We start from the raw sequence: 25,771 nt of genomic DNA on the forward strand, positions 1-25,771 counted from the left end.
TTATTACAATCCATTTATGTGATTAATAGTTGTGCTTACTCCACATGGAAGGAGGACAATCAGGTCTCACATGACTATGAAGTCTACTTGTGATTTTGGATCAGTCAAAATGTATTCATTCATGAGATCCCAAATCCATATCAACAAAGTACAAAATGTACATACCTAAATGCAAATATTATTTGACAAGGATAAAACTTAAACCATTCTATACTCTTCCTAGGCTCCGCAGAAATTCTAAAAATTGTTTCTGCGATACATTGTTTTTATCTACAAAATAAAGTTAAACAGCTGTCAGAATATTTTGCTGTTTTAGGAGCCACAAATCCTGAATATTAATCTTAATAAGAATTACAAGAGAAAAAGGTCCTATCTAGCCACTATTTCTCATCATAACCTACAACACATAAGGAAGGGAATGTATTATAGAAAAAATAGTAAATAATAATATCATAAAATAATTTGTAATGTAAACAAAATGTTCTTTTTATTTAAAAAAAGCATACCACTGTTACTAAATGTAAGCCTATATAAATATTTCCATTTCGGTCAAAACTTCCCAATATGACTTTTAAAAAGGGCTCTTTGAGACAGATTGTTTAGCAGTCATTCCACCACAATATCAAAATCCAGATTTAAGGTTGGCTTCTAAGTAATATCAGAATAATTTAGTTTCTATCTAGGTATAAGGTATCTGTCTCTCTAGGCATAAGCAAAAAACTTAAATCATACATAAATTATCTATGATGTGATAATGAATATTATTGTGAAAAATCCTAGCAGTATCATTAAACTTTATTACAGAATTGAAACACGGCAAGAAGGAAAGGGAAAGAAGGAAGGGGGAGCGGGGAAGAGAGAGAAATGCAAAATTAAGTATCTTTTCTTTTATGTACACTGAGAGCATATGCACCAAGACAAATTCCTTGTGTGTCCAATCACACTTGGCCAATAAAAAAAACCTGAAACCTGAAGACCTGAAATGTAAGTTGGAATTACAAACATGCTAAAGTCATGGCTCAGGAAAACAGAATATCAGAAAGTGAGGCAAAAGAGAGAAGGCTACTGTACTGAATAAGCCTCTAAGACTAGTTCTCTAAGACTAGTTCCCCTAATTCAAGGAACAGTGCTGTATAAGAATGTGTCCATATACTAAACCATTTTCCCAATCCTAATGAAATATTCTAAATACAGTTGACATCAATTCTTTCACAAAAGTACTCTGAGAAAAAATAGACATGTGTTGGCTTTATGGCTTTACGAAGGCTTACTATGGATCCATATAAGTCATTTCATTTCATAAGTCTGTTTCTTAGTTCAAGGTATTGACAACTCTGATCAGTGCTTGATAAATTCTTAAATTTGTTACCAGCCAAACTGATTCTTGATGCTCTCTAAAAAAATTCAAGAGTATCACTGTATTTTCTTAAAAATAATATGATTAAAGGATCTGCTTTTCTAAAAACTGTTGGGAAAAAGATGAATAACACATATAACTCTATTTCAGAAGGAAGCAATGTTTTTCAAGCACCATGGAGCAAAAAGTATACCATCCTAATACAGTTTCTGTTGTCAAGTTTTAGATATAAAGAATGGTCCATCTAACAAAGCTAATTGAAGTTGAAATGCAGTGTCGGCATTAATCATCACAAGGAGTCAACTAGCTGTTGGACAGGCTAGTAACCATGGCAACCTTGCCTAGATATTACTCATACAAATTACACAAGTTATATTTTTGTGGTCCCATCCAGAAGCCAAAATGATCAAAAAAAGGTGAAAATATTCTTCAAGAACACAACAATTAGCAATGACAGTAGAATATGTCCAAAGTGACCAAATATATCAAGTTTGCTTTATCATCTAATGTCAAAAAGTATTAAATGGGATAAATATGAACTGTATTTATTATAGGTATAAGGATAGTTACAGCCAAAGATTCGATAATATGCTGTAGAGACCTGCTGAGTGTGTGCTGCTTATGAAAGATAAGCAGCTTTTTGTAAAATTGTAAAGATTAGAAAGCTAAGAATTTTGAACTGTGCAGCATGTAAATATCAAAAAACCCCAATGTTCTGAAGTCCATTTAAGAAAAAAAAAGATATACTATTTCATTTATGAAGCCACATCCGAACCCAAGCTGTTAAAATAAAGTCAGTAAAAGAAATTATACATGAACGCCAAATTAGTTATTTACTTGGTAGATAATGTGCAACTATAACATGTTTTCTCTTCTATAATTACAGGTAAAGTAACAATGTATTTAAGAAGTCTAAAATTTTATTTGAGTGCTTACTATATACTGGGATAGTGATAGTATAATTATCAACTCAATCCACTATAGGATGAGGCTTTTTTCATTAAAAATGACTGACCGCTTTAGGTTGGTAGGCTGTTTTTTGACTTCAGTCTAGGACTGAACAAGAGCTGCCATTCTTCTCTTTTGTAAGAGATTTGTGATCACTCTTTTTCAAAGGGCCTTTGGAAAACAATAGAGATTCTGAGCCGTCATTTTATTTATTTGAAGGGATTGCATAACTGGGCCAATCTAAAAATTAAAAAAAAGGTTCAATAATTTTAATGTATGTATATTTGCCTTATATCACTGTTGATTTCTGCTGAGAGAAAGTGACTGGTCCAAGACTCACAGCCTGCTAGTTTCTAGCCTGATTCCTTAAACACTATAACACATTGGCTCTCTTTTATAGTTGAATCTAATTATATAATAAATTAAAATTATTATAAAATTATAATATCATTTTAATTTATAATCCACCAAAAGCTTTGGTTGTTAAGTGGATTAGAAATAAAATACATATAATAAACTGATAATAATGAATATGGAAGAATTATTTCTTTCTCTTTATCACAAATGGAGAGCTTGCCCATCCTTTGGAAAATCTTTCCCAATGCAATTACATGCCAATTAATCTTCATGTAACAGGATCTATGGCAGAGCTTTTGTCCACTTTTTAAGGTTTGAAAATTTCTTAGCAGGTAAATAAATCCATTCCTCCAACACATGACTTTCTTTTCTGCAATTCATTTCTTGCCATCTTCATAAAACAGACATATGGCAAAGTATCTTGTATGTCAGATCTTTGACATCTTAGAATATGACAAATTTTCTGCATGAGTTGTCATCTTAAAAGAACTCCAATTCTAAATTTTAAAAAAGGAAAACTTTCATAATCCTGTTTTTGTAATCATAATATGTAAATAAATTTCTACAGTAGTTTCTGAAACTTTTAATACACTTAGTACAATTCTTTATTAAAAGATTTAACAGAGGTTGTCCAACTATGATAACTGTAAAACCACTTAGATTTACTATCTCCTTGAAAATTAGAAATTCATTAGACTTCCACCATGTACAATAAAACATAGTGATAGCTTTTACTGTGCAGCAACCATTTTGGGAATAAATTTCTCCCTCTCTCCCTCCCTCTCTTCCAAATAATTATCATTTAGTTTTCTTCCAAGGGCTAAAAACCCAGAGATTCTAAATAACCCCTTTAGAGAGAATATATTAAATTTTATATAAAATAAAATTATATATATGTATAAAAATTATATATATATATATATATATATATATGTATAAAAATTATATATATATATATATGTATAAAAATTATATATATATATATATATATATATATGTATATATATATATATATATATATATATATAAATATATATATATATATATATATATATATATATATATGTATAAAAATTATATATATATATATATGTATAAAAATTATATATATATATATATAAAAATCACTTGTTCCAACTATTTAGGATATGATCTATGATTTAAATTACCAATCTACAAACACCTGATTATAAAGTGTTTTACTGAATAATTAGTAAATGATTTATTTTCTATTATTTAAAAATATTATAATTTTATTATAGGTTAAAAAAAAAGAAAATCTGGCAGGGAAACATGCATTTTCGTTTACCAGGATAATTTACAGTGAAATAACTGTAGCTAAATTAGAATTAGAGATTATCACACAAATGTTGTTCCCTTTATCTTTCCTGTCTTGAATATGAGCATTATGATGATTTATATATTAAACACCATACACTAATAGATAAAATTATTAATTAACTTTGTATGCTGCCAAAAACCTTGTACAATCGCAGTGATAAACAGCATACTAACTTATAAAATATGCACAGTAAAAGAAAATAGCATAATACAGGTCCATAAACAAAACCACCAAACAACAGTGAATACACATTCAAATGACTATAGCAGAGGTCTTCAAACTTGGCAGCTTTAAGACTTGTGGACTTAAACTCCCAGAATTCTCCAGCCAGCTATGCTGGAGAATTCTGGGCGTTGAAGTCCACAATTCTTAAAGCTGCCAAGTTTGAAGATCTCTGGACTATAGTGATGATAATATTAATGCAACCTTCAGTGATAGAGGTAAATGATCACCACCTTAATAAATGTATTATGGGGAAAATTTTAAGGTTTGGGACTCTTTCAAAGCAGAAGTGAAACTACGTAACATGTGGTGCTGTGATCTTCCAAGAATTGAAAGTTAGTCTCAAACTACATCATCAAAGGACTGATCATCAATTTCTCTCCAAACCTCTTCCTTCTCTTGCCTAACCACCACATCCTCTATTTGCTTTTACCATCCTATCTTTTCCTTTCATATCCTACCAAGTACCCATTTTTGCGCAACAACTGTTGCCATCATCAAAATAAATATTTCTGTATTCAGATTACTAAATATAAAAGGATAAATTTGCCCACTTATGTGCTAACAAGGTCTGACTATGTTTGGTTTCAGATCCTAGAAAAGGATGTTCAGTCGCTGCTGCCACTTGAAACAACGAACCCAGACTTGGCTTGTCCAAAGAATTCTATAAGATGAAAATTGTGCCACAATTTTCTAAATTGTACACTAAATATCATAAACAATTATATGAAGAAAATTATATGACTGAAGATATATTCAGTGGATGTTTAAAAGCCCTTCTTCCCTCCTTCCTTCCTCCCTTCCCTTCCCTTCCCTTCCCTTCCTTTCCCTTTCTTCCTTCTTTTAAGTCACTGTTGAATTTGGTGATTGTCCAGACTAGTTCCTATAGGGTTTTTTGGCAAAGTTTTTCAAAAGTGGTTTGCCTGCTTCATAGGGCTAAAAGAGATTTGGCTTTATGCCTAAAGTGGGATTACACTCACAGTCTCATGGTTTCTAGACTTGTGCCTTCACCACTATACCAAAATGGCTGTCATCTACAGACATGGCATGCGACATTTCAATGCCTGATAAAAAGGAGGATGCTCATAGAAGTGGAACAGCAACCACTTGTAAAAATATGGTTTATTTCTCATTTCGTTTTTTTCTGTTTGACTAAAAATGGTCATATATCTCCCCAAAGCTAGCCTATACTGCCAAATTATATTTAATTGTTTAGGGCAGAGATTGCCAGCTGCCCAAGTCTGTAATTTCTTGAAAGATACCATTATGTTCGAATTTCAGAAAAATCCTTTTCCTTCTCCCATGGTTTTTTTCCTCTAAAGGGTTGGTTAATGATTAAAAACATTACTATATAACACACAACTACATTTGCTTATTACTGAATAGGCTTTTATAAAATTTCATGACAAAAAAAGCAAACACAACACTGACAGGTTGAATAAAATTAGTAGCAAATTTGGAGGCACAAACTGCTAAAGGGAGCACCCACAATGAAACTATCTATGAGTTGACATTTTTATAGGAGCAGAACAGAATCTACAGATGCAAAGGTTCACCCAGTATTTTGCTATTCTGCAGCAATTACACAAAATTTCAATTAAGTTAAAATTAGGTTAAGAAACCATCATATATGAAGGCAATCCACACACTTTTTTTTTCCTGATTAGGATAATTCTCAAGGGGCCCAGGCAGGAGGCTTGTAGTCCTATTATCCACTGACATCCATATCACAGAAGTCAGGAAATAAATCTGGCATCTTAAATACTGTATTTTTTGCTCCATAAGATGCACTTTCGCCCCCTCAAAAGTGGGTGGAAATGTTGGTGTGTCTTATGGTGAATAGCAACCAGGCCACGGCGGTGGAGTCCTTTTACAGTGCTGAAAACCAGCCTTTTCTGTCTTTGTCATTGCCTGCCTCTTCTGTCTCTTTTCCACAGTATAGGAGTCAATAGGCAGAGCTGGCACATGAGAAGATACCTATCTGTTGTCCTCTCAGGCTCCACCTGTTATTTTTTTGTCTTGTTTTCCGCCTCTAAACCTAGGTGCGACTCCAGAGCATCTTATGGAGTAAAAAATACAGTATATTATGTATTCTGCCAATCCATCACAGTATGTTTATTTAAAATCATATATATTTGTTAATAGTTTAAATTTCATCTTTTAAGACTTTATTTCAGGGGTGAAATGCTACCGATTCAGACCAGTTTGGCCGGTCTGTTTTTATACTCTGCACATGCGCAGAAGGGTTTCTGCATGCGCAGAAGGTCCAAGCGCGTACGTGCACTTCCAAACCGGTGGGGAAGATAAGTAGATTTAACCCCTGTTTTATTTGTATGGAATGTCTATTTGATTCTTCTTGTTATTTGCTTAAGAATGTTTTGAGTCAAGTTTCCCATAATCTGGTGTTCATCAGACATTTTGCTCTTTGGTTCCTTCAGTCAACAATGTTGACTGAAGGCTGATGGGAATTGATCTACAACATCAGTTGGAATTTAAGGGACCAACATATTCAAAATTGCAGCTGCCTAATATTTCAATGAAAGCCAGTTTGGTGTAGAGGTTAAAGCATCAGACTAGAAACTGGAGGCCATGAGTTCTAGTCCTGCCTTAAGCACAAAACAAGCTGGTTTACCTTAGGATAGTCACACTCTCTCAGCCCTAGGAAGAAGGCAATGGCAAACCACTTCCAAGAAAACTGTAGCAACTTGTCCAGGCAAAAAAGTATCAATAATAAAATTTTAATTTGATCAAATAGAATTCTAAGCAAAGAATGACTAATATATATGTGTGTGTGTACACACATATGGAATATGTTTTTTAACAAGTCCAGAAAACATGGAATGAAGTCTTTGTTTCCTAAGATTTTTTCCCTTGGATTAATAACATGCCAGTTTTATCAACTGGTGCTCATATTATGAAACATAGATGTTTGGAGTTCTCTTTTCATTTATTTTGTATCAAAGTGGAACATTGCCAGAGAAGATATGTTGCTTCAATTATTACATACCTTGCATCCAGCATGTGTCCGAGTCTTCATTAATGGAGTTGTGGTGCACAACTCAATGGCTTCTGGCTCATGGAAGATTACAGTGGGAAGAGGTTCCTTCCGAAGAGTTAAGACATTTAGCTTAGTCTTCAACATGTTCTGAAAATGCTAAATGAAATAAAAACAAAGATAGTATGGAGTTTTTTTCGGTTTTGTAGAATTTACGTGCTTGAATAAAATAAAAATATATGAAGGTCAATATTTCTACCTGACTTGTTCTAATGATCTACGCAGTGAAATGGAAACATTGCTAGAAGGAATGAAAATTGCTTAAGTTCATGTAAACAAGCAAGAAAGGAAGATAATGTCATCTATGTTTTCTTTTTCCCTTCTTTAAAATTATAAATGATACAGATGAAAGAAAGAAAAGAATGTAAACATTATTGTCTAATAATCCCCAGTTCAGTTTCTCAAAATAATTGTAAAAAGTCAACTCTGCTGAATGGCAATAAAATCTCCCAGTAGTGTCTGTGTAATATATCTTGTTATTAAAACAAAGCCTGAATTTTGGCTCAAAAGTGCAGGAAGAAAAAAATCTAGAATTTAAATCTTGGAATATAAATCTATAAAAGGCTTTCTATACAGTGTAAGGGGCATTTTTTTTTGGTATCTTATGACCTCATTTTTGTCCCTAAAAAATGAATGAACTGATTGAGTCATGTTTAAGAGCTTGTGCTAAGTAAACAAATACATACTAAGAGGTCAAGTATCTGAAGTGTTTATAGTTGAACCTTATATGAAAACTGGTAAGAATTGGGATCCAAACATATCTGTTTTGAAGCAAGTTATTTTTATATTCAATGGTAAGTTTAAATAGCTCAGGAACGAAGTGATATAATGGATTAGTTTCTTTCACAGTAAGACACAGTTGAAAAAAGACATCTATTATAGGTGCCACCAAGTGTAAACTTACCCTCACTTACCGAAGAAAATGATGAATATACTGCCCTCCAACAATGTGTTTTCCTGATTATTTTGTGCTTTTTTTGTTTATTGAAGAAACATTTCATGTTCTGGCTCACTACTGTCTTAACTAAAAATATTCCACAAAATTACCACTTTTTCTGCAGTTGCTTTTTATCTTTCCATTTGCCCTAAACATTAACTTTGTGAAATGCAATGATCTGCCTGAATTTATCTCATCACATTACCTGAGAAGGAATTACTACCAGAAACAATAGATAGGCCATGAGACGTAAATATCTGAAAATACATTTTCTATGTACATTTTTGGAAAATAAATATTGAAATAATTTTCAGTGATGAAACAGGGAGAGGATGGAGAAAACTTTCACAAAAAATAGCTACTGGCAGAATTTATTTATTTTGTCAAATACATATTAAATAATATATATAAGCACAAATTGAAAACATAAAATGAATACAACTAAAGGGAACATTAGCACAGGAACGGTAGGCACGCTGGTGCTCTTATGCACGCACCTTACAGACCTCTTAGGAATGGGGTGAGGTCAACAGTAGACAGTGTTAAATTAAAGTTTTGGGGATTTGGGAATGAGACCATGGAGTCTGGTAGTGCATTCCAGGTATTAACAACTCTGTTATTGAAGTCATATTTTCTACAATCGAGATTGAAGTGGTTCACTTTAAGTTTGAATCTACTGTATGCTCGTGTATTGTTGTAGTGGAAGCTGAAGTAGTCGTTGACAGGAAGGACATTGTAGCAGATGATTTTATGACCTAAGCTCAGGTCATATCGAAAGGCGGCGTAGTTCTAAATTTTCTAAACCCAGAATTTCAAGTCTGGTGGCATAAGGTATTTTGTTGCGATCAGAGGAGTGGAGGATTCTTCTTGTGAAATATTTCTGGACACACTCAATTGTATTAATGTCCAATATACAGTGTGAGTTCCAGACAGATGAGCTGTAATCAAGAATTGGTCTAGCAAATGTTTTGTATGCTCTGGTTAGTAGTGTAATCTTACTGGAGAAGAAGCTATGCAAGATTACATTTACAACTCTTAATGCCTTTTTGTGATGTAGACTCGGAGCCAAACCAAAACCCAGGATGCTGCATCACAGTCATCTGCTCAAGACATCACATCACAGAACTTCAGAGGCCACAACATCAAAGCTCAGGAACAAAAGACTAGGACCACACCCACACAGGATGCTACGAAACAGCCAACCAATCTGCAAACACCCATTCCATCTACCAATCAAGATGCAACCACACAGCCAACCAACCCTCTCACAGCAACTCTCCCCACCTCAACCAATTTGCAAACACCCACTCCATCTACCAATCAAGATGCAACCACACAGCCAACCAACCCGCTCACAGCAACACTCCCCACCTCCCCACCAGTATTTATAGAGAGATGGCAGCTCCGGCCATGCTTTGCTCGCACAAGCACGAAGCCGAAAGCACCAGTCTGAAGATGATGAGTGAGATCTCGTCAAAACGTCGCCAAGATACTCTCAACCTTACACGGGAAAAGACCCGAATATGCCAAGACCTACATATATCTATATCTATATCTATATCTATATCTATATCTATATCTATATCTATATCTATCTATCTATCTATCTAATATTTTAAGATTAACTTACAGAGTTGTTTTCTGTTGTAGTAGCAGCCATTAATTGTACGGCCTTTAGAAAATGCCAAGACAATAACAACTTTATACAATTTTCCCACCTATAAGTATTACATAGGGCTAGTTTTAAAAGTCTGATGACATCAATGAAAAAAACTTGCATTTCATTCAGCATAACCTAAAATTAAGATCTAGTACTGGAGACCTGAAGAAACACCCTGATGACTCCAGTTACTGGCCTCTTCAAATGTAGTGAATATACTATTAAATCTGACTCCAGAATGTCTCATGTTTGGCACTGGAACAAAGCAGTGCTTCTGAGTTGGTCAATTTATTTCACATGCATGGAATATGCTTCTAACCCATCTCAACTGCTGAAATGACAGTATGCAATATACTTATCTGGAAGCCATTCAAATCTTGATATAGTCCAGAAGCCGGCAGCACAGACTCATAGTTTAGAGGATAACTATATAGATAGTAAAATCAAAGATGCATCTAGTTTTCTTGTTTATTTATAATTTTGTTCTTACATTTCAAAGAATGACTAATCGGTACACCCGCATACTGACAAGAATTGCAAAACTCTAAAACATCCCAGTATTTCTTTAGTAATTAGGGCTTAAATATAGAGTTACCATTGCAGCCCCATTTCATGATTAAGCCAACCACATGAGGGTTTTGCTGAAATGACCAATTTCTTGGAATATGCCTCTCCTATTGCTCATTGATTCCTGCAAGCAGGTTCAATGAAGAGAAGAGAATAGTTGTGTTCTGGAAAAGTTCCAAGCTGCTTTAATGAGATTTGCAGTTTGTAGTCTTAAAAGTTTATAATCATTTATAGTTAATAAACATCAAAGCAAGCAATTTTGCTGTGTATCTGGAGTCCTGTTTTTATGAGTAAAAGCTATTAAAGGCTTAAAAAAATCAGATTCTTAATGACTATTTTTTCATGCAATTTCATTATATTAAGTTATGTAAATGTTAATAATTATTCCTTATGGTTTAAATACAGAAGATACATATAAACATATATGTGTATATGTGACCTACAGCAACTTTCTTTGTACAGACTATACATACATATCCCGAATACAACTTTAATCACAGATTATCAGAAACTGTTCATTCAGCAATTATGTTATATATTGTTTCTCATATTCATAAACAAATGATTAACATTTTTGACATAAATTCATACTAGCTTTAAAAACAAAACCGCAAATGAGGCATTGTGAGAAAATGGCTAGTATGAACAAGCACATAAAGAGTCTCATTGCTGAGGGCATCATCTTCTCAGAAGCTCTTCTGTTCAAACCATTCTTTCCTGATCTTTGATAATTTTATTTTATTTATTTACATATCAAACTTATATGGTTACCCATCTCATGGCATGTAACTCTGGACAGAGTACAAGGAAACTAGAATCATATATTTCAGATTCATATTCCAGAACTTCCGAGAAACATTACTATTGTACAAGTCCTCCAACTTCATTCAGTCAAGCTAGCTGTGAATTTCAACACATATGGGTCTCAATACATATGGAAAGTACCAGATTCCAGACATTTTGGCAGCACAACTATGGTGATGCAATGGTTAGAATGCAGTATTGCAGGCTAACTCTGCCTGCAGTCAAGAGTTCGATGGTGACCATCTCAAGGCCTTCCCAGGTCAGTAAAATGAGGACCCAAATTGTTGGGGAGAATATGCTGACATTGTAAACCATTCAGAGGTGCTATAAAGCACTATGGAGCAGTATGTAAGTCTAAGTGTTATTGCTATTATACAATCTGGTATTAAAAAACATTTATTAACTTTATTCTTGATATTTGGAGGGATGAAGCACATAATACCTGAGTGAGAATCTACATCACGTCAAAAGTCTATTTCTTTTGTTGTTGTTGTTTTGTTATGATTTGTTTTGTTTGTCTCTTTGCTATTCTGGCCTATTATATGTTCTTTTAATAAGATTCAAGAGTCATCTGAGAGTTAGGCAGCCTATAAAGAGAGTAGAGTAGAGTAGAGTAGAGTAGAGTAGAGTAGAACAGAACAGAACAGAACAGAACAGAACAGAACAGAATAAAATTTTTTATTGACCAAGTGTAATTGGACACACAAGGAATTTGTCTTGGTGCATATGTTCTCAGTGTACATAAAAGAAAAGATTATCAAGAATTCTAAGGTACAACACTTAATGATAAGCATAGGGTACAAATAAGCAATCAGAAAACAATCAATATCAATATAAATTGTAAGGATACAAGCAACAAAGTTACAGTCATACAGTCATAAGTGGAAGGAGATGGGTGATGGGAATTATGAGAATATTAATAGTAGTGCAAATTTAGTAAATAGTTTGACAGTGTTGAGGGAATTATTTGTTTAGCAGAGTGATGTTCTTCGGGAAAAAACTGTTCTTGTGTCTAGTTGTTCTGGTGCGTTTTGAGGGTAGGAGTTGAAATAGTTTACGTACAGGATGCGAAGGGTCTTTAAATATTTTCACAGCCCTCTTTTTGACTCGTGCAGTATACAAGTCCTCAGTGGAAGGCAGATTGGTAGCAATTGTTTTTTTCTGCAGTTCTAATTATTTTCTGAAGTCTGTGTCTGTCTTGTTGGGTTGCAGAACTAAATTGGCGCAGAAAGAACATTCTTTGTTATGCTTTTTTGATGACGTTTTTGATGTTAGCTGTCCATTTTAGATCTTGCAATATGGTAGAACCTAGAAATTTGAAGATCTTTACTGTTGATGCTGTGTTGTCTAGTATTGTAAGAGGTGATAGTATAGGAAGGTTTCTCTTAAAATCTACCACCATTTCTATGGTTTTGAGTGTGTTCAGTTCCAGATTGTTCCGGTCGCACCATGAGGGTAATCATTCAACCTCCCATCTGTATGTGGATTCATCATTGTCTCGAATGAGACCATTCACTGTTGCGTCATCTGCAAACTTCAGTAGTTTAACAGATGGATCGTTAGAGATGCAGTCATTGGTATACAGAGAGAAGAGAAGTGGGGAGAGCACACAGCCTTGGGAGGGCCTTGTGCTAATTGTACAGGTATCTGATATGATTCTGCTTAGCTTCACTGCTGCTTCCTATTTGTTAGGAAGCTTCCACTTACAAGTGTGTTCAGGTACCTGTAGCTGGTTTAACTTAATTAGAAGAGTGTCTGGAATGATCGTATTGAATGCTGAACTAAAGTCTACAAAGAGGTAGACAGCCGTAAGAGCTAAAGATTTCTTAATACTATAGATCTGAATAGTTGTTCTAATTCCGCCATCACCTCTCCCATTTTTTATGTCTATCCACTTTTCTTCCTTTGCTTGCTAGGCCTGGATCTGATAACCAGAAACAGTAGGAATTTCAGATTTCAAAATATAAACATTCAAAAATTAAAAGTTAATGTTGTAATTGTCCTTCCACTGATTAAAAAAAAATAATACATCAGCGTTTCTCTATTACTAAATGATACTTATTCAATTAGTTCTTTTGAAATGCTGTTCTTTGGCTATTAAAAAAAAAGGAAAATCTACAGCATTATACAATATCCTGGAAGGAAATACAATACAGTATATCTGATAAATAAAATGGAAAAGTAACTATAATAAGGCTATGCAAAACATTTAGTCTTTCACAATGCACTCAATAATTAGTGAATAAATAATAATAATAATAATAATAATAATAATAATAATAATAATAATAATAATAATAATTTAATTTTTATACCGCCCTTCTCCCGAAGGACTCAGGGCGGTTAACAGCCAGAAAAAAATTCAATACAATGTACAATAAAACCCATTTAAAAAACTTATTCAACCTTGGCCAAATTAAAACTATAAAAGACATGATATAAAACCCCCATTTAAAATCCAATTTAAAACCCATATTATGCCAGTCCTGCTCGGAAGAATAGATAAGTCTTCAGCTCGCGGCGAAAGGCCCGGAGGTCAGGAAGTTGACGGAGTCCAGGAGGGAGCTCATTCCAGAGGTTAGGTGCCCCCACAGAGAAGGCTCTCCCACTGGGGGTCGCCAGCCGGCATAGTTTGGCTGACGGCACCCTGAGGAGACCCTCTCTATGGGAGCGCACTGGTCGGTGGGAGGCATATGGTAACAGAAGGCGGTCCCGTAGATATCCAGGTCCTATGCCATGGAGCGCTTTAAAGGTGGTAACCAGCACCTTGAAGTGCACTCGGAAGACCACAGGTAGCCAGTGCAGCTTGCGCAGAGAGATGTTATATGGGAGCCATGAGTGGCTCCCTCTATCACCCGCGCAGCTGCATTCTGGACCAACTGGAGCCTCCGGGTGCTCTTCAAGGGGAGCCCCATGTAGAGAGCATTGGCGTAGTCTAGGCGAGAGGTGACGAGGGCATGAGTGACCGTGCATAGGGAATCCCGGTCTAGAAAGGGGCGCAACTGGCGAACCAGGCGTACCTGGTAGAAAATATCCTTTCTGTTTCAAACCATAGCTGTGCACATGTACTTGTGCATATGTGCACACACACACACATTCAACAAAGAAATGCTTCCAAAACAGCTGTAAAAACCTTGCAAAAGTTCTAATTGCATTAATAGTCTAAAAATAGATATTTCACTTGTTTTCTAAAATGCTGCCCAAATCGAAATCAAATGTTCTGCACAATCCTAATGATTGGTTGATTTAGACAAAGGGCAGATTCAAATCTCACCGCTGTATCTAGGATCTGGTTCAAAACCATATGAATGATACCAAGCCAGCAATTACACACTTATCTTAAATAACATTGCAAAGTATAGGTGACATCACAAAATATAGGTATCTTGTCTGCAGAGGTATAATCTCTTAATGCCACTCTCTGGCAGGGCCTCTACAAGTAGTATGGGATACTTGTAACCTGCGTCCAACCCTGAACTCTATGTTCAGCAAAATTCTGCAGCCCTGAATTGCTGATCTATCAAGTAGGATTTTTCAGTTTCTCTATTTCTCTTCTGCAAATGGTCATCTACCACAGCAGCTATGCATCCACAGTAAAATCAGTCCAGTGTCATCCACGAATGTATGCAGTTGCACAGGTTATCACATGTTAAAGAACTCTGCCCTCAAAGTACATACATACAATTGGATAGTAGCTAGTGGTTCAATGCAGAGTTTCTTTAGGGATGGGCAGATGATTGTCTCTTAAAGATTACAATATCTCCTATCTCCCAAAAATGTGCTCTTGCTGGATCCACCTAGCTGACTCTTTTGACCAGTTTCAATTAAGATCAGATGACTGGGGATTAGGAAAACATTTAATGGGTGATAACCTTGGTCTCAATCCTCAAAAAGTCAAGGTGATACCATTCAATTAGACAAAACAGCAAAAAGGATACTTTAGCATGGGCTGTGTCAGAAATAACATTCAAGTCAGTGTGTGAACAAATACTTTTATACTCAACACGTTTCATGAATTTGATATTGTCAATGATGGCTGCTAATGGTTTAAAATAGTTAATGAACAATTTCAGCAAGAGACATTTATGAACTTAATATGCTTTAAAAGTCTCTGCCTAGTTGCAAACAAAATAGTTAATCCTGTCATCTCCAATACTCAAACCTACAGAAAACGGCTGTCCTGCAATCTTATTATGAGGATCACCTGTCTGGATCACTTGTGGGCAATCTCCTCTTCTTATCTGGAGAGATACCAAGAAATTGGTCTACTCACCAGTTGCTTGGCCTTTAGCAGATCCAGATGGCTTTCGCAGAGCCATCTTCAGTTCAGCCAGAAGGCTTATTTTTTAAATTTTTAATAGTGAAGTACAAAAAAATCAACAGAAAAAGATTATATAGTGAAGGGGGAAAAAACAATCCCATATTTAAAATGGTAATTTTGAATACAGTTTTCGATGGTGACTAAATGTTACAAAGAACAGGAAAAAAAAAAGAAAAAAAATTCATATATCCATAGGTACTGATGTAAAATTAATTCAGTCCTTAGGCTTATTATATCTGTCTCATACACAAAAATATTGTTTCATCTTCTGATTCTTAGAACTAAGAAACATTTCAAAAATAGATAACTGACTCATATCTATACTTTAAAATCAGGATTTTTTTTTCCATTGATTTAAAATCCAATTTCAGCAGATCCGGAAGGAAAAGCATGTTCCAGGTCCCCCACTTAAAAAGTCGTTATAGTCATGGCTGTGTCATGGCTATGTCATTAAGCATATCGGTCAGAATGTGTGACTGAGCACGTGAAATTATTACTTTGATGCTAGTTTAAGAAGGTTATCTTGTCTGGGAATTATATATTTATTATTATATAATTGCATATGCTGTTTTTTATTTTTTATTTTTTATTTTATTTGTCACAATAGTATATATAAGCATAAGCATGAAATAACTACACGATATATAAGCATATATAAGAATAAATATAAAATAACTATACGAATTGGATATAATCAAAGGGGACATTGGGACAGGAACAGTAGGCATGCTGGTGCTCTTATGCACGCCCCTTACAGACCTCTTAGGAATGGGGTGAGGTCAATATGTTGACCTCACTCCTTTCCTAAGTAAAAACAATGTTGGATAACCTTAGCAAAGTCATGATTTTGAGATCAGCAGCTAAATACCCACCCACCCCTCTCTCTCTCTCTTGTGGGTGTGGGTGAGTAGATGGGTGTATACACGCCATGTTCAAAAAGCAACATCATGAACTCCTTGAAACAACCATTAGAAATCAATTGATTCAAAGTATCTTCTGGGACCAAACATTCCAACAAAACATCTTTCTTTATAGACTACTGAGTTTCAGATCATAGACTTCACACATAAATTAACAGTGGGATCTTTGAGATTATAGTGCAATGTTAAATTACAAAAGTGTATAATTTTCTCTTGGGGTATAATTAAAAAGAGGCACAGCAGAGCTTAGCTGTTCTATTTTCTCTAACTTCTGCTTCAGGAACTGCCAAAATCTCTCCTGCCTACTTTGCCTCTATTCCTTTTTTCCATAAAATGTGAAAGGAAAACAGTGTAAATATTTATTCTTCTCACATTTGTACTGAATACAAGAAAGTCTGTAAAAAGAAATGATTTGGTCCAATGTACCAAGGTAGTTTATAAATATATTGATTGACTTCAAGAGTGTCAAATGAAAAACTTTAGAAGCAATAAGTCCTCCTTCAACAGAAGAAAGCTTCCGTATTTTTTATTCATTGAGCTATATACTGTCTTTTCTATTGCCTCCAAAATACAGAAGTCTTTTGTAAATAAGTACCATATATCCCATCGATTATCCACCAATAGATATTCATGATGAATAAGGGAACCAGTACCCAAACCTAAACCAAGCTAGGAGCCATTCTTTATTTTGAACTTTAAATATTCATTTTAACCACAAATATTAGTTTCATCAAAACATCAGCCTTCCAACAATTCTTAGCATTAGTGTTTCTAATGTGACTTAAATGGAAGTAGTCACTTGACAGCATTTTTGTCAATTTCAAAATAAAATGGGTTGCCACCTTGGCAAATTATTGGGAAAAAATTAAACTTTAATTTGCTTCAAAAGAATCATGTGAAGAGGGCCAGATTAAGTTAAAATGTATGCCAAAAAGATTAAACCAAATATTTTTTTTCCTAGCAATTGGTCTTTACAGTGTGTAGATAATCATCACAAAGCTGTTTTAAAAAGCTGACAGAAACTGATTTAAGAATGGACAACAATATTACGAACTTCCTATTTTTCTGTCTTTTACAGAAAACTGGAATGAGAGAAAGAAGAAACTAGATGTAGTCTCTAAATGCTAGAACTTCCTATATTTCTTGTTTCAAGCACCCATTATAATTTTCATGTACTCTTTATGAAAATATTCCTGACAATTTAGCAGAAACACTTAGAAAGAGAGAAAGAGAGAGAGAGGGAGAGAGAGAGGGAGAGATGGAATATTATTTTTAAATTCAATCTATTTCTGATACCCTTTGAGATGAAATATTATGGTAAAACTTCTATGACTGACTTGGTGGATGATATAAATTTTAAAAATGGCTGTGTTGTGGGCAGCCTGGTAAGTTCTCCCGTATTTCTCTGTGATTTTCATTACCATAAGATCCTTCTGGATTATTTGAATGGATTTCATCTTAAGGGCATGGCTTTTTAATATTTCAAAACTTGCAGCTCTGAACAAACAATACAGACACTTAAATGTTGCCTAAATTAATTAATGAACAGGGTAAGAATGGTAAGTGTAGCAGTAAAAGTGCTACACCCAATTTGCCAGCAAATTTGGAAAACTCAACAATGGCCACAGGATTGGAAAAGGTCAGTTTACATTCTAATTCCAAAGAAAGGCAATGCCAAAGAATGTTCAAACTATTGCACCATTGCACTTATTTCACATGCTAGTAAGTTTATGTTTAAAATCCTACAAGCTAGGCTCCCGTAGTATGTGGATCGAGAACTACCAGAAGTACAGGCAGGATTTCGTAGAGGCAGAGGAACTAGAGATCCAATTGCCAACATATGCTGGATCATGGAGAAAGCTAGGGAGTTCCAGAAAAACATCTACTTCTACTTCTGCATAATAGCTATGCTATTAGCATAGTCAATAGCATTTTGACTATGCTAAAGCCTTTGATTGTGTGGATCACAACAAATTGTGGCAAGTTCTTAAAGAGATGGGAGTACCAGACCATCTTATTTGTCTCTTGAGAAACCTGTATGCGGGTCAAGAAGCAGCAGTGAGAACTGGACACGGAACCACTGATTGGTTCAAAATTGGGAAAGGAGTCCGGCAAGGCTATATACTATCACCCTGCCTATTTAACTTATATGCAGAACACATCATGAGAAAGGCGGGCCTAGATGAATCAAAAATTGGAATTAAGATTGCCGAAAGAAATATCAACAACCTCAGATATGCAGATGATACCACTCTAATGGCAGAAAGCGAAGAGGAACTAAAGAGCCTCTTGATGCGGGTGAAGGAGGAGAGTGCAAAAGTTGGCTTGAAACTCAACATTAAGAAAACTAAAATCATGGCATCTGGCCCTCTCAATTCCTGGCAGATAGATGGTAAAGAAATGGAGGTAGTGACAGATATTATTTTCCTGGGCTCCAAAATCACCGCAGATGGGGACTGCAGCCAAGAAATTAAAAGACGCTTGCTCCTGGGGAGGAAAGCTATGGCAAATCTAGACAGCGTACTAAAAAGCAGAGACATTACCCTGCCAACAAAAGTGCATGTAGTCAAGGCTATGGTTTTCCCAGTTGCAATGTATGGCTGTGAAGGTTGGACCTTAAGAAAGGCTGAACGCCACAGAATTGAGGCCTTTGAACTCTGGTGCTGGAGAAGACTCCTGCGAGGCCCTTGGACTGCAAGGCGAACAACAGTCCTAGAGATCAACCCTGACTGCTCTTTAGAAGGCCAGATCCTGAAGATGAAACTGAAATACTTTGGCCACCTAATGAGAAGGAAGTATTCACTGGAAAAGAGCCTAATGCTGGGAAAGATTGAGGGCAAAAGAAGAAGAGGACGACAGAGAACGAGGTGGCTGGATGGAGTCACTGAAGCAGTAGGCATGAGTTTAAATGGACTCCAGAGGATGGTAGAGGACAGGAAGGCCTGGAGGAACACTGTCCATGGGTCGCGATGGGTCAGACACGACTTCGCAACTAACAACAACAAGAGTGAACAAAGTAAAACTGAATTTGAACAAAATGAAGGCACTGCTTTAATTGCAATAAAAAAGCAAAAAATGGAATAAAAAAGCAAAAAATACTTTCTTTCATTTGCTTCAATTCATATATAATTCTAAGCTACTTAATAAACTTGCAAAAAAAGGTAGTGAGAGACAGGTTTTTTGTTGTCTTCAAAGAACAATATGTTATGCAAGCTTGGATCAATGATCTTTTTGTCATTTTATGCACTTCAAACTTTTAATGAGTATTCCTTTGTCTGTTTGGTGAAACTGACATTTGTGTTCTAGTTTTAAGATTAATCATTTTAGCACATGGTGACACCTTGCTAACCTTCTCTGGATTCAGAAACTAAGCAAGGTTGATACCTGATTAATTCTTGGATGGAAGTTTACTGAGAAAGGCAAGAGTAAGTAGTCATAAAAGATCCCTGAAAAAGATATGTTGGCAACAAAATGGGATACCATTTGTATATTATTGTTAAGAAAACTGCAATGACTTGTTCTGGGATTCGATTATTAACATTAAACAACCTCCGTAATTCTCTTTCATATGGAAAAAATATCCCACTCTTACAAGAGCTGAGATTAACACATACAGCTCTCCTGAACTAATTTATCTTCACATCAGTCTTATAGCATTCAGGAGGGTTTGAAGCTGCAGGAAAATTTGAATCAAGAATCCAGTCCTAATCTAATGCTGACCACTAGACCACACTAATAATGTATTATTCAGCAAACTTCTTAAGCCAGCTTCTTTCCTTCATTATTATAAGATATCAGGATGGCTCATTCAAACAGCCTGCAAACACATACATTTTTACCTTGCCTCACTTTATTTGACTAACCATGGTTTGTTATATGAACCAACTATGATTGGTAATCAGTACCAGCTTGAACTATGTGTTTGCAACCCATGAAAGATAGTGAAACAATATAGGATGCAACAGACTGAGAAAAATGTAAAAGCAACCATTGAAGATTTTCCTATTCCATATTGTCCCAAATGTGCTTTTTCAAGAGGCAACTGGACTTTCTAGAACCAGTTGCCTCTTGAAAAAGCACCTTTGGGACAACCATGAGCTGGATAACTGCAAATCTCCATAGACATATTCCATATTGAAAAATATTTTCATAACTAATATTTGTTTTATGCACTGTAAGAATGCTTTTCAAAATATTCAAAATAACAGATTATACTACTACACTGGAACAAAATCCATCATGCCATGCAACTACAAAGGATAGATCTTAATTTTTTTTTTAAAGTAGGTTATTTATTAAAGGCAGATCTATTATGTGCAATTTCAATCCTCTCTCTTGACATCTGGTACCTATTACATAGTTTTATTAAGAAAGTACAACATACAGAGAATAAACACTACCTCCCTTCAGCGTCTATACTAAGCTGCCAGTCTTGGTGCACTGGAGTCACAGACATTCCTTAGCAATTTTCATTTGCTGATTATAAGGTATTCTTTCAATGCACTACAATAAGTACTCAGACTATCCTGTGGAAAAAAAACTTCAGACATTAAAAGCTAGGTAAGAATATTTTAAAGTTAGAAACCATTTACTTCAAATAAGTGTATTAACTGCAAGTTTTATTATCTGAAATTACACTCATTAGATATTTCTCCTAGCAGTTAATGAGTTCAATAAGCAAAATGAAAAATGAATCCCAGAAGTCACAATCGTTATCACCACTCTTAGAGAAGTGTTTATTTTTAATGCACAGGTTTTTGGAATATTTAACATAGCTTAAATGGAAGCTACTTTCTACAATGGACGGCGCTTGAATTGATTTGTATTAACAAAATCTTGAAAGCCACTGTGATGGTCATCCTGAGGAGGAATTAAACAGAGGCAAATAGCAAAATGAGAATCATAACACTATATAATGAGTTGTATGCATATGTATAAAACATGGGCTTATAAATACTAATATCAACATTAGCCGAAGACAGCTCTGGGGCAGAATCACTTAGTCAATAAAGTTCAGTTTTTACTTTGGAAGAGACATTATCTCTTGATAGCAATGAGAACATAAACAGGTTAAGACAACTGATACTTCCCCAGATCGTGTATATGGATATCCGCCAAATATGCAAATAAAACATTCTCAGCAGTATTCCTACCCCAACTCCTCAATATGTATATCTGAGACCAAGAGAAATAAAACTTACATGTATTTTTTTTCATGTTTCTGTGCCTTTCAGCTTGAAATATTTTAACATCTCTGCAATTTCCACCTTAAAAAAGCTGCACTTATTGCATTTTTTTCTAACATGCAGGATTCAGAAGCATTAAATATACACTATACACAATGATATTCCAGTATCATTGTTAGTCTAGTTTTAGCTAAGATGCACTATGTACTAAGTGCCAGTTCAAGGAAACAGCATCAAACTTCAAAGAAAGCTGAGCCAACTTATGTTAATGACTACATTTTTCAAATAATATTGAATAATATTGAATTTGTTCAATAATATTGAACAAATAGCATTTGTTGAATGTTCAAGTGAAGTGTTAGTACCACTTTATAACGGCTTAATAAGACCACACTTGGAATACTGCACCCAGTTTTGGTCGCCATAAAGTAAAAAAGATGTTGAGAATTTAGAAAGAGTGCAGAGAAAAGCAACAAAGATGATTTGGGAGCTGGAGGCTAAAACATATGCAAAAAGTTGCAGAAATCGGATATATCTAGAGAAGGGCTAGGGGTGACATGATAGCAGTGTTCCAATGTCTAAGGGGCTGCCACAAAGAGGAGGGATTAACCTATTCTCCAAAACACATGACAAAAGAACAAGAAGCAATGGATGGAAACTAATCAAGGAGAGAACCAACCTAGAACTAAGGAGAAATGTCCAGAAAGAACAATTAATCAATGGAACGACTCCCCTTCAGAAGTTGTGGGTGTTCCAACACTGCATGTTTTTAAGAAGAGATTGGACAACCATTTGTCTGAAATGGTATAGGGTTTCCAGCTTAACCAGGGGATTGGACTAGAAGACGTCCAATGTCTCTTTCAACTCTGTTATTCTGAATTGAGAATTCTGGATGTTCTATTCCAAAACTTTTGAAGCTGCTAAACTCTTCATTTGAATATATAATCACTATGGGTTTCTTTTAAAAAAAATAGTAGTGAAGAAATGTTACAGTAAAAAAATGAAGAAATTTGTAACCATTCTTTTTCTGAAACATCCTTTCAATATTTCTCTTGAAAAAAAGGTATCTATATTTTGTGACTTGTCAAGGCTAATTGCTAAACTGTAAGTAATATTTTTGTAGTGCAATGAATAAATTGAAGTTTGTATAAAGATAAGACATAAGTTATGTGTGGACAATTACATTTATTTCATTGAAGTTGATTTTACTCAACCATAACTAAAATTAACATTTGAATCATAAATACATGCAAGGCCAAAGCTTATCCCCACATAACCGCAACCACATTCATAACTCAGTTGATAACATTTTAATTCTGTCATAATTGCTCTGAAACTCCAGGTTCATTCAACATTAGTTATTCCAATGCCAAACCACACATATGCAGTTTATCTTGGAAAGAGTCACAACTTCCAACAGCCTCAAATAATAACAGAGAAACAAATGGTTCAGTCATTATTCTACAAACAATTAGAATAAACTTTACAGCAAGCAAAGTAGAGATTTCTATGACTAATTTTGTCTATTAAAGATTTTATTCAAACATCAACCAGTTTGATGGTAATAAGGGATTTAATATCTAATGTAGTATTCCTGTAAGAGATCATTGTATTCTTTATGCAGTTTGATAACCACTTAACACAATTTTCAAAATTATACATCTTAAAAGCATGATTGCTGACCCAGAGCATAACATGCAATTCCATCTTATACATATTTATACAAAAATAAACTTACTCAATTTACTGTGACGTATTCCCAAGTACCCACAGAATTGCAGTCCTATGTGCATTGTCTGCATAAGATGGATGAAATACTCCTCTTAAACAAATACTATTCTGATTTTCGCAACTCAACAGTCCTATGCTTCTCTGAAACCTGATTAAATCAATCAATTGAAGATAGCAGCCTGAACATTCCAGGGTTTCAGATTGAACGTTCAGACAGAATTACAGAAACATCTGGTACAAAGAAAGGAGGAGGCTTATGCCTATATATTAACAGCAACTGGTGTCAAGATTTTAAAGTAATTTACAAATTCTGTGAAAACAATTTAGAGACTTTAATTATCAGCTGCAAACCATACTATTCGCCTCCTGAATTTTCCTCATTTCTTCTAATTGCTGTTTATGTCCCACCACAAGCCTGTGAAAACAAGGCATTACGAACTCTAGCTGACCAAATCATGGAGGCTGAAGCCAAACACCCTAATTCACTGGCCATTATTTTGGGACATCTAAACAAGGCAAACTTAAGGAAAGAGCTACCAAAATACTTTCAGCATGTCAATTGTCCCACCAGAAGCAAGAATACTCTAGACCAGGGGTGAAATGCTCCTGGATTGGACCGGATCGCGCGATCCAGTAGCGATGGCGGCTGCTGGTTCAGAGGACCGGTAGCAAAAATCCCTGGCCCCGCCCCCCTGCCTCTGCTGAGCCGCACCATCTGCAGAGGTGTTTTTTTTTACTTTTAAAAGCCGGTTTTGCTTCAGCCGAAACAGGCCTTTAAAAGTAAAAAAAAAGCCTTTGAGGATCCCGTCCCTCAGCTGAGATCGGCAGAGACTTTAAACTTAAAAAAAAATTTTTAAGTCTCCTCTGGCAATCTCACCTGAGTTCCTCATCAGCAGAACCTTACTTGTACTGTTACTTATAGAAAACATGTTTTCTACAAGTAAGAGTAGAGATTCTAAGGCACTTACCTGATTACTGAGGAACGCATGGCTCTCTTTCCAGCCCAAAAGCAATTTCAGTTTCAGCCAGACAGAATCAGTTGCTTAGCTAATCTATTTCCTCAGTGATCAACTGGCTGGCTTTGCTGGCTGAGGAACTCTGGGATTTGAAGTCCACAATAAAATAAAATAAAATAAAATAATAAAATATTTGTGCAGCTTTCTGAGATTTGGTGTGTTTCTGTAGTGTTTCACTCTAACTACACAAACACACAAAATCTCAGAAAGCTGTATGTGGCATTTTGTGTGTGTGAGAGAGAGAGAAAGTTGTGTGTGTGTAAAGTGTGAAAGTTGGTTTTTGAGTTTTTTGTGGCTATGTGAAGTGTGAAGTGCAGCTGCTTTTACATTGTGTGTGAGTCAGTTGTGTTGTGTTGTGTTGTGTTGTGTGTGTGTAAAGTGTAAAAGTTGGTTTTTGGTACCTCTTATTGTTTTTTTATACTTTGTTAATTATTTTTATTATTTATTGTTATTGGCCACGCCCACCCAGTCATCTGACCACCAAGCCACACCCACCAATTAAGCCATGCCCACAGAACCGGCAGATGCTTATCGGTCTTTACCACGAGCAGCTATAGGACACTCTGATCATTGCATGATTCACCTTGTACCTGCTTACAGGCAAAGACTTAAAATCACAAAACCAACAATTAAATCAGTGAAGACCTGGACAGAGGAGTCAAAATTAAAGCTACAGGCATGCTTTGACTGCACTGATTGGAATATTTTTGAAGATACCTCTGCAGACCTGGATGAACTCACAGATACTGTAACATCATATGTCAGCTTCTGTGAAGACCTATGTGTACCTACAAGGAACTTGTGAATATACAGTAACAACAAACCTTAGTTCACACCTAAACTTAAGCAGCTACATCATTCCAAAGAGGAAGCCTACAGAAAAGGTGATAAAATGCTGTACAATCAGGCCAGAAATGCACTAACAAGGGAGATCAGAGCAGCAAAAAGAAGCTACTCTGAAAAGCTAAAGAATCAGTTTTCAGCAAATGAACCAGCAAACATGTGGAAAACTCTTTAAAATATCACAGCTATGGCAACCCTCCTTCCCAGGCTGAAGGTAATCAACAACTGGCAGATGACCTGAATGAGTTTTACTGCAGGTTTGAAAGGAAACTACAGCCACCTATCTCCACAACCCCCATCTCAGACACACCAACAACAGCCAAGCCTCCTACAACTGACCCCATTTCATTGGGTTCACAACCCCTAGTGATCACAGAAAAGGAAATGCAGGACCTATTTCACAGACAAAAGCCAGGAAAAGCTCCAGGCCCAGACAAGATAACTCCTTCTTGCTTAAAAGTCTGTGCTGACCAATTGGCCCCCATCTTCACCCATATTTTCAATA

The 25,771-nt window shown here is 35.4% G+C and overlaps 1 protein-coding gene across 2 annotated transcripts in view; it reads right to left on the reverse strand.

The window, feature by feature from the left end:
• The window catches only part of PID1 (phosphotyrosine interaction domain containing 1), a 121,476-nt gene that overhangs the window by 78,102 nt on the left and 17,603 nt on the right, over nt 1-25,771 (reverse strand). Inside the window, exon 2 of one of the 2 annotated variants that reach the window (XM_058188484.1) lies at nt 7,234-7,380. The exons of the other annotated variant lie outside the window; for it this stretch is intronic. Within the exon in view, the coding sequence (XP_058044467.1) occupies nt 7,234-7,380 (147 nt within the window). The remainder of the gene's footprint in view (nt 1-7,233; nt 7,381-25,771) is intronic. 2 annotated transcript variants of the gene reach the window in all.

This window comes from Ahaetulla prasina, chromosome 6 (assembly GCF_028640845.1).
Source record: "Ahaetulla prasina isolate Xishuangbanna chromosome 6, ASM2864084v1, whole genome shotgun sequence".
Classification (NCBI taxonomy): Eukaryota; Metazoa; Chordata; class Lepidosauria; order Squamata; family Colubridae; genus Ahaetulla; species Ahaetulla prasina.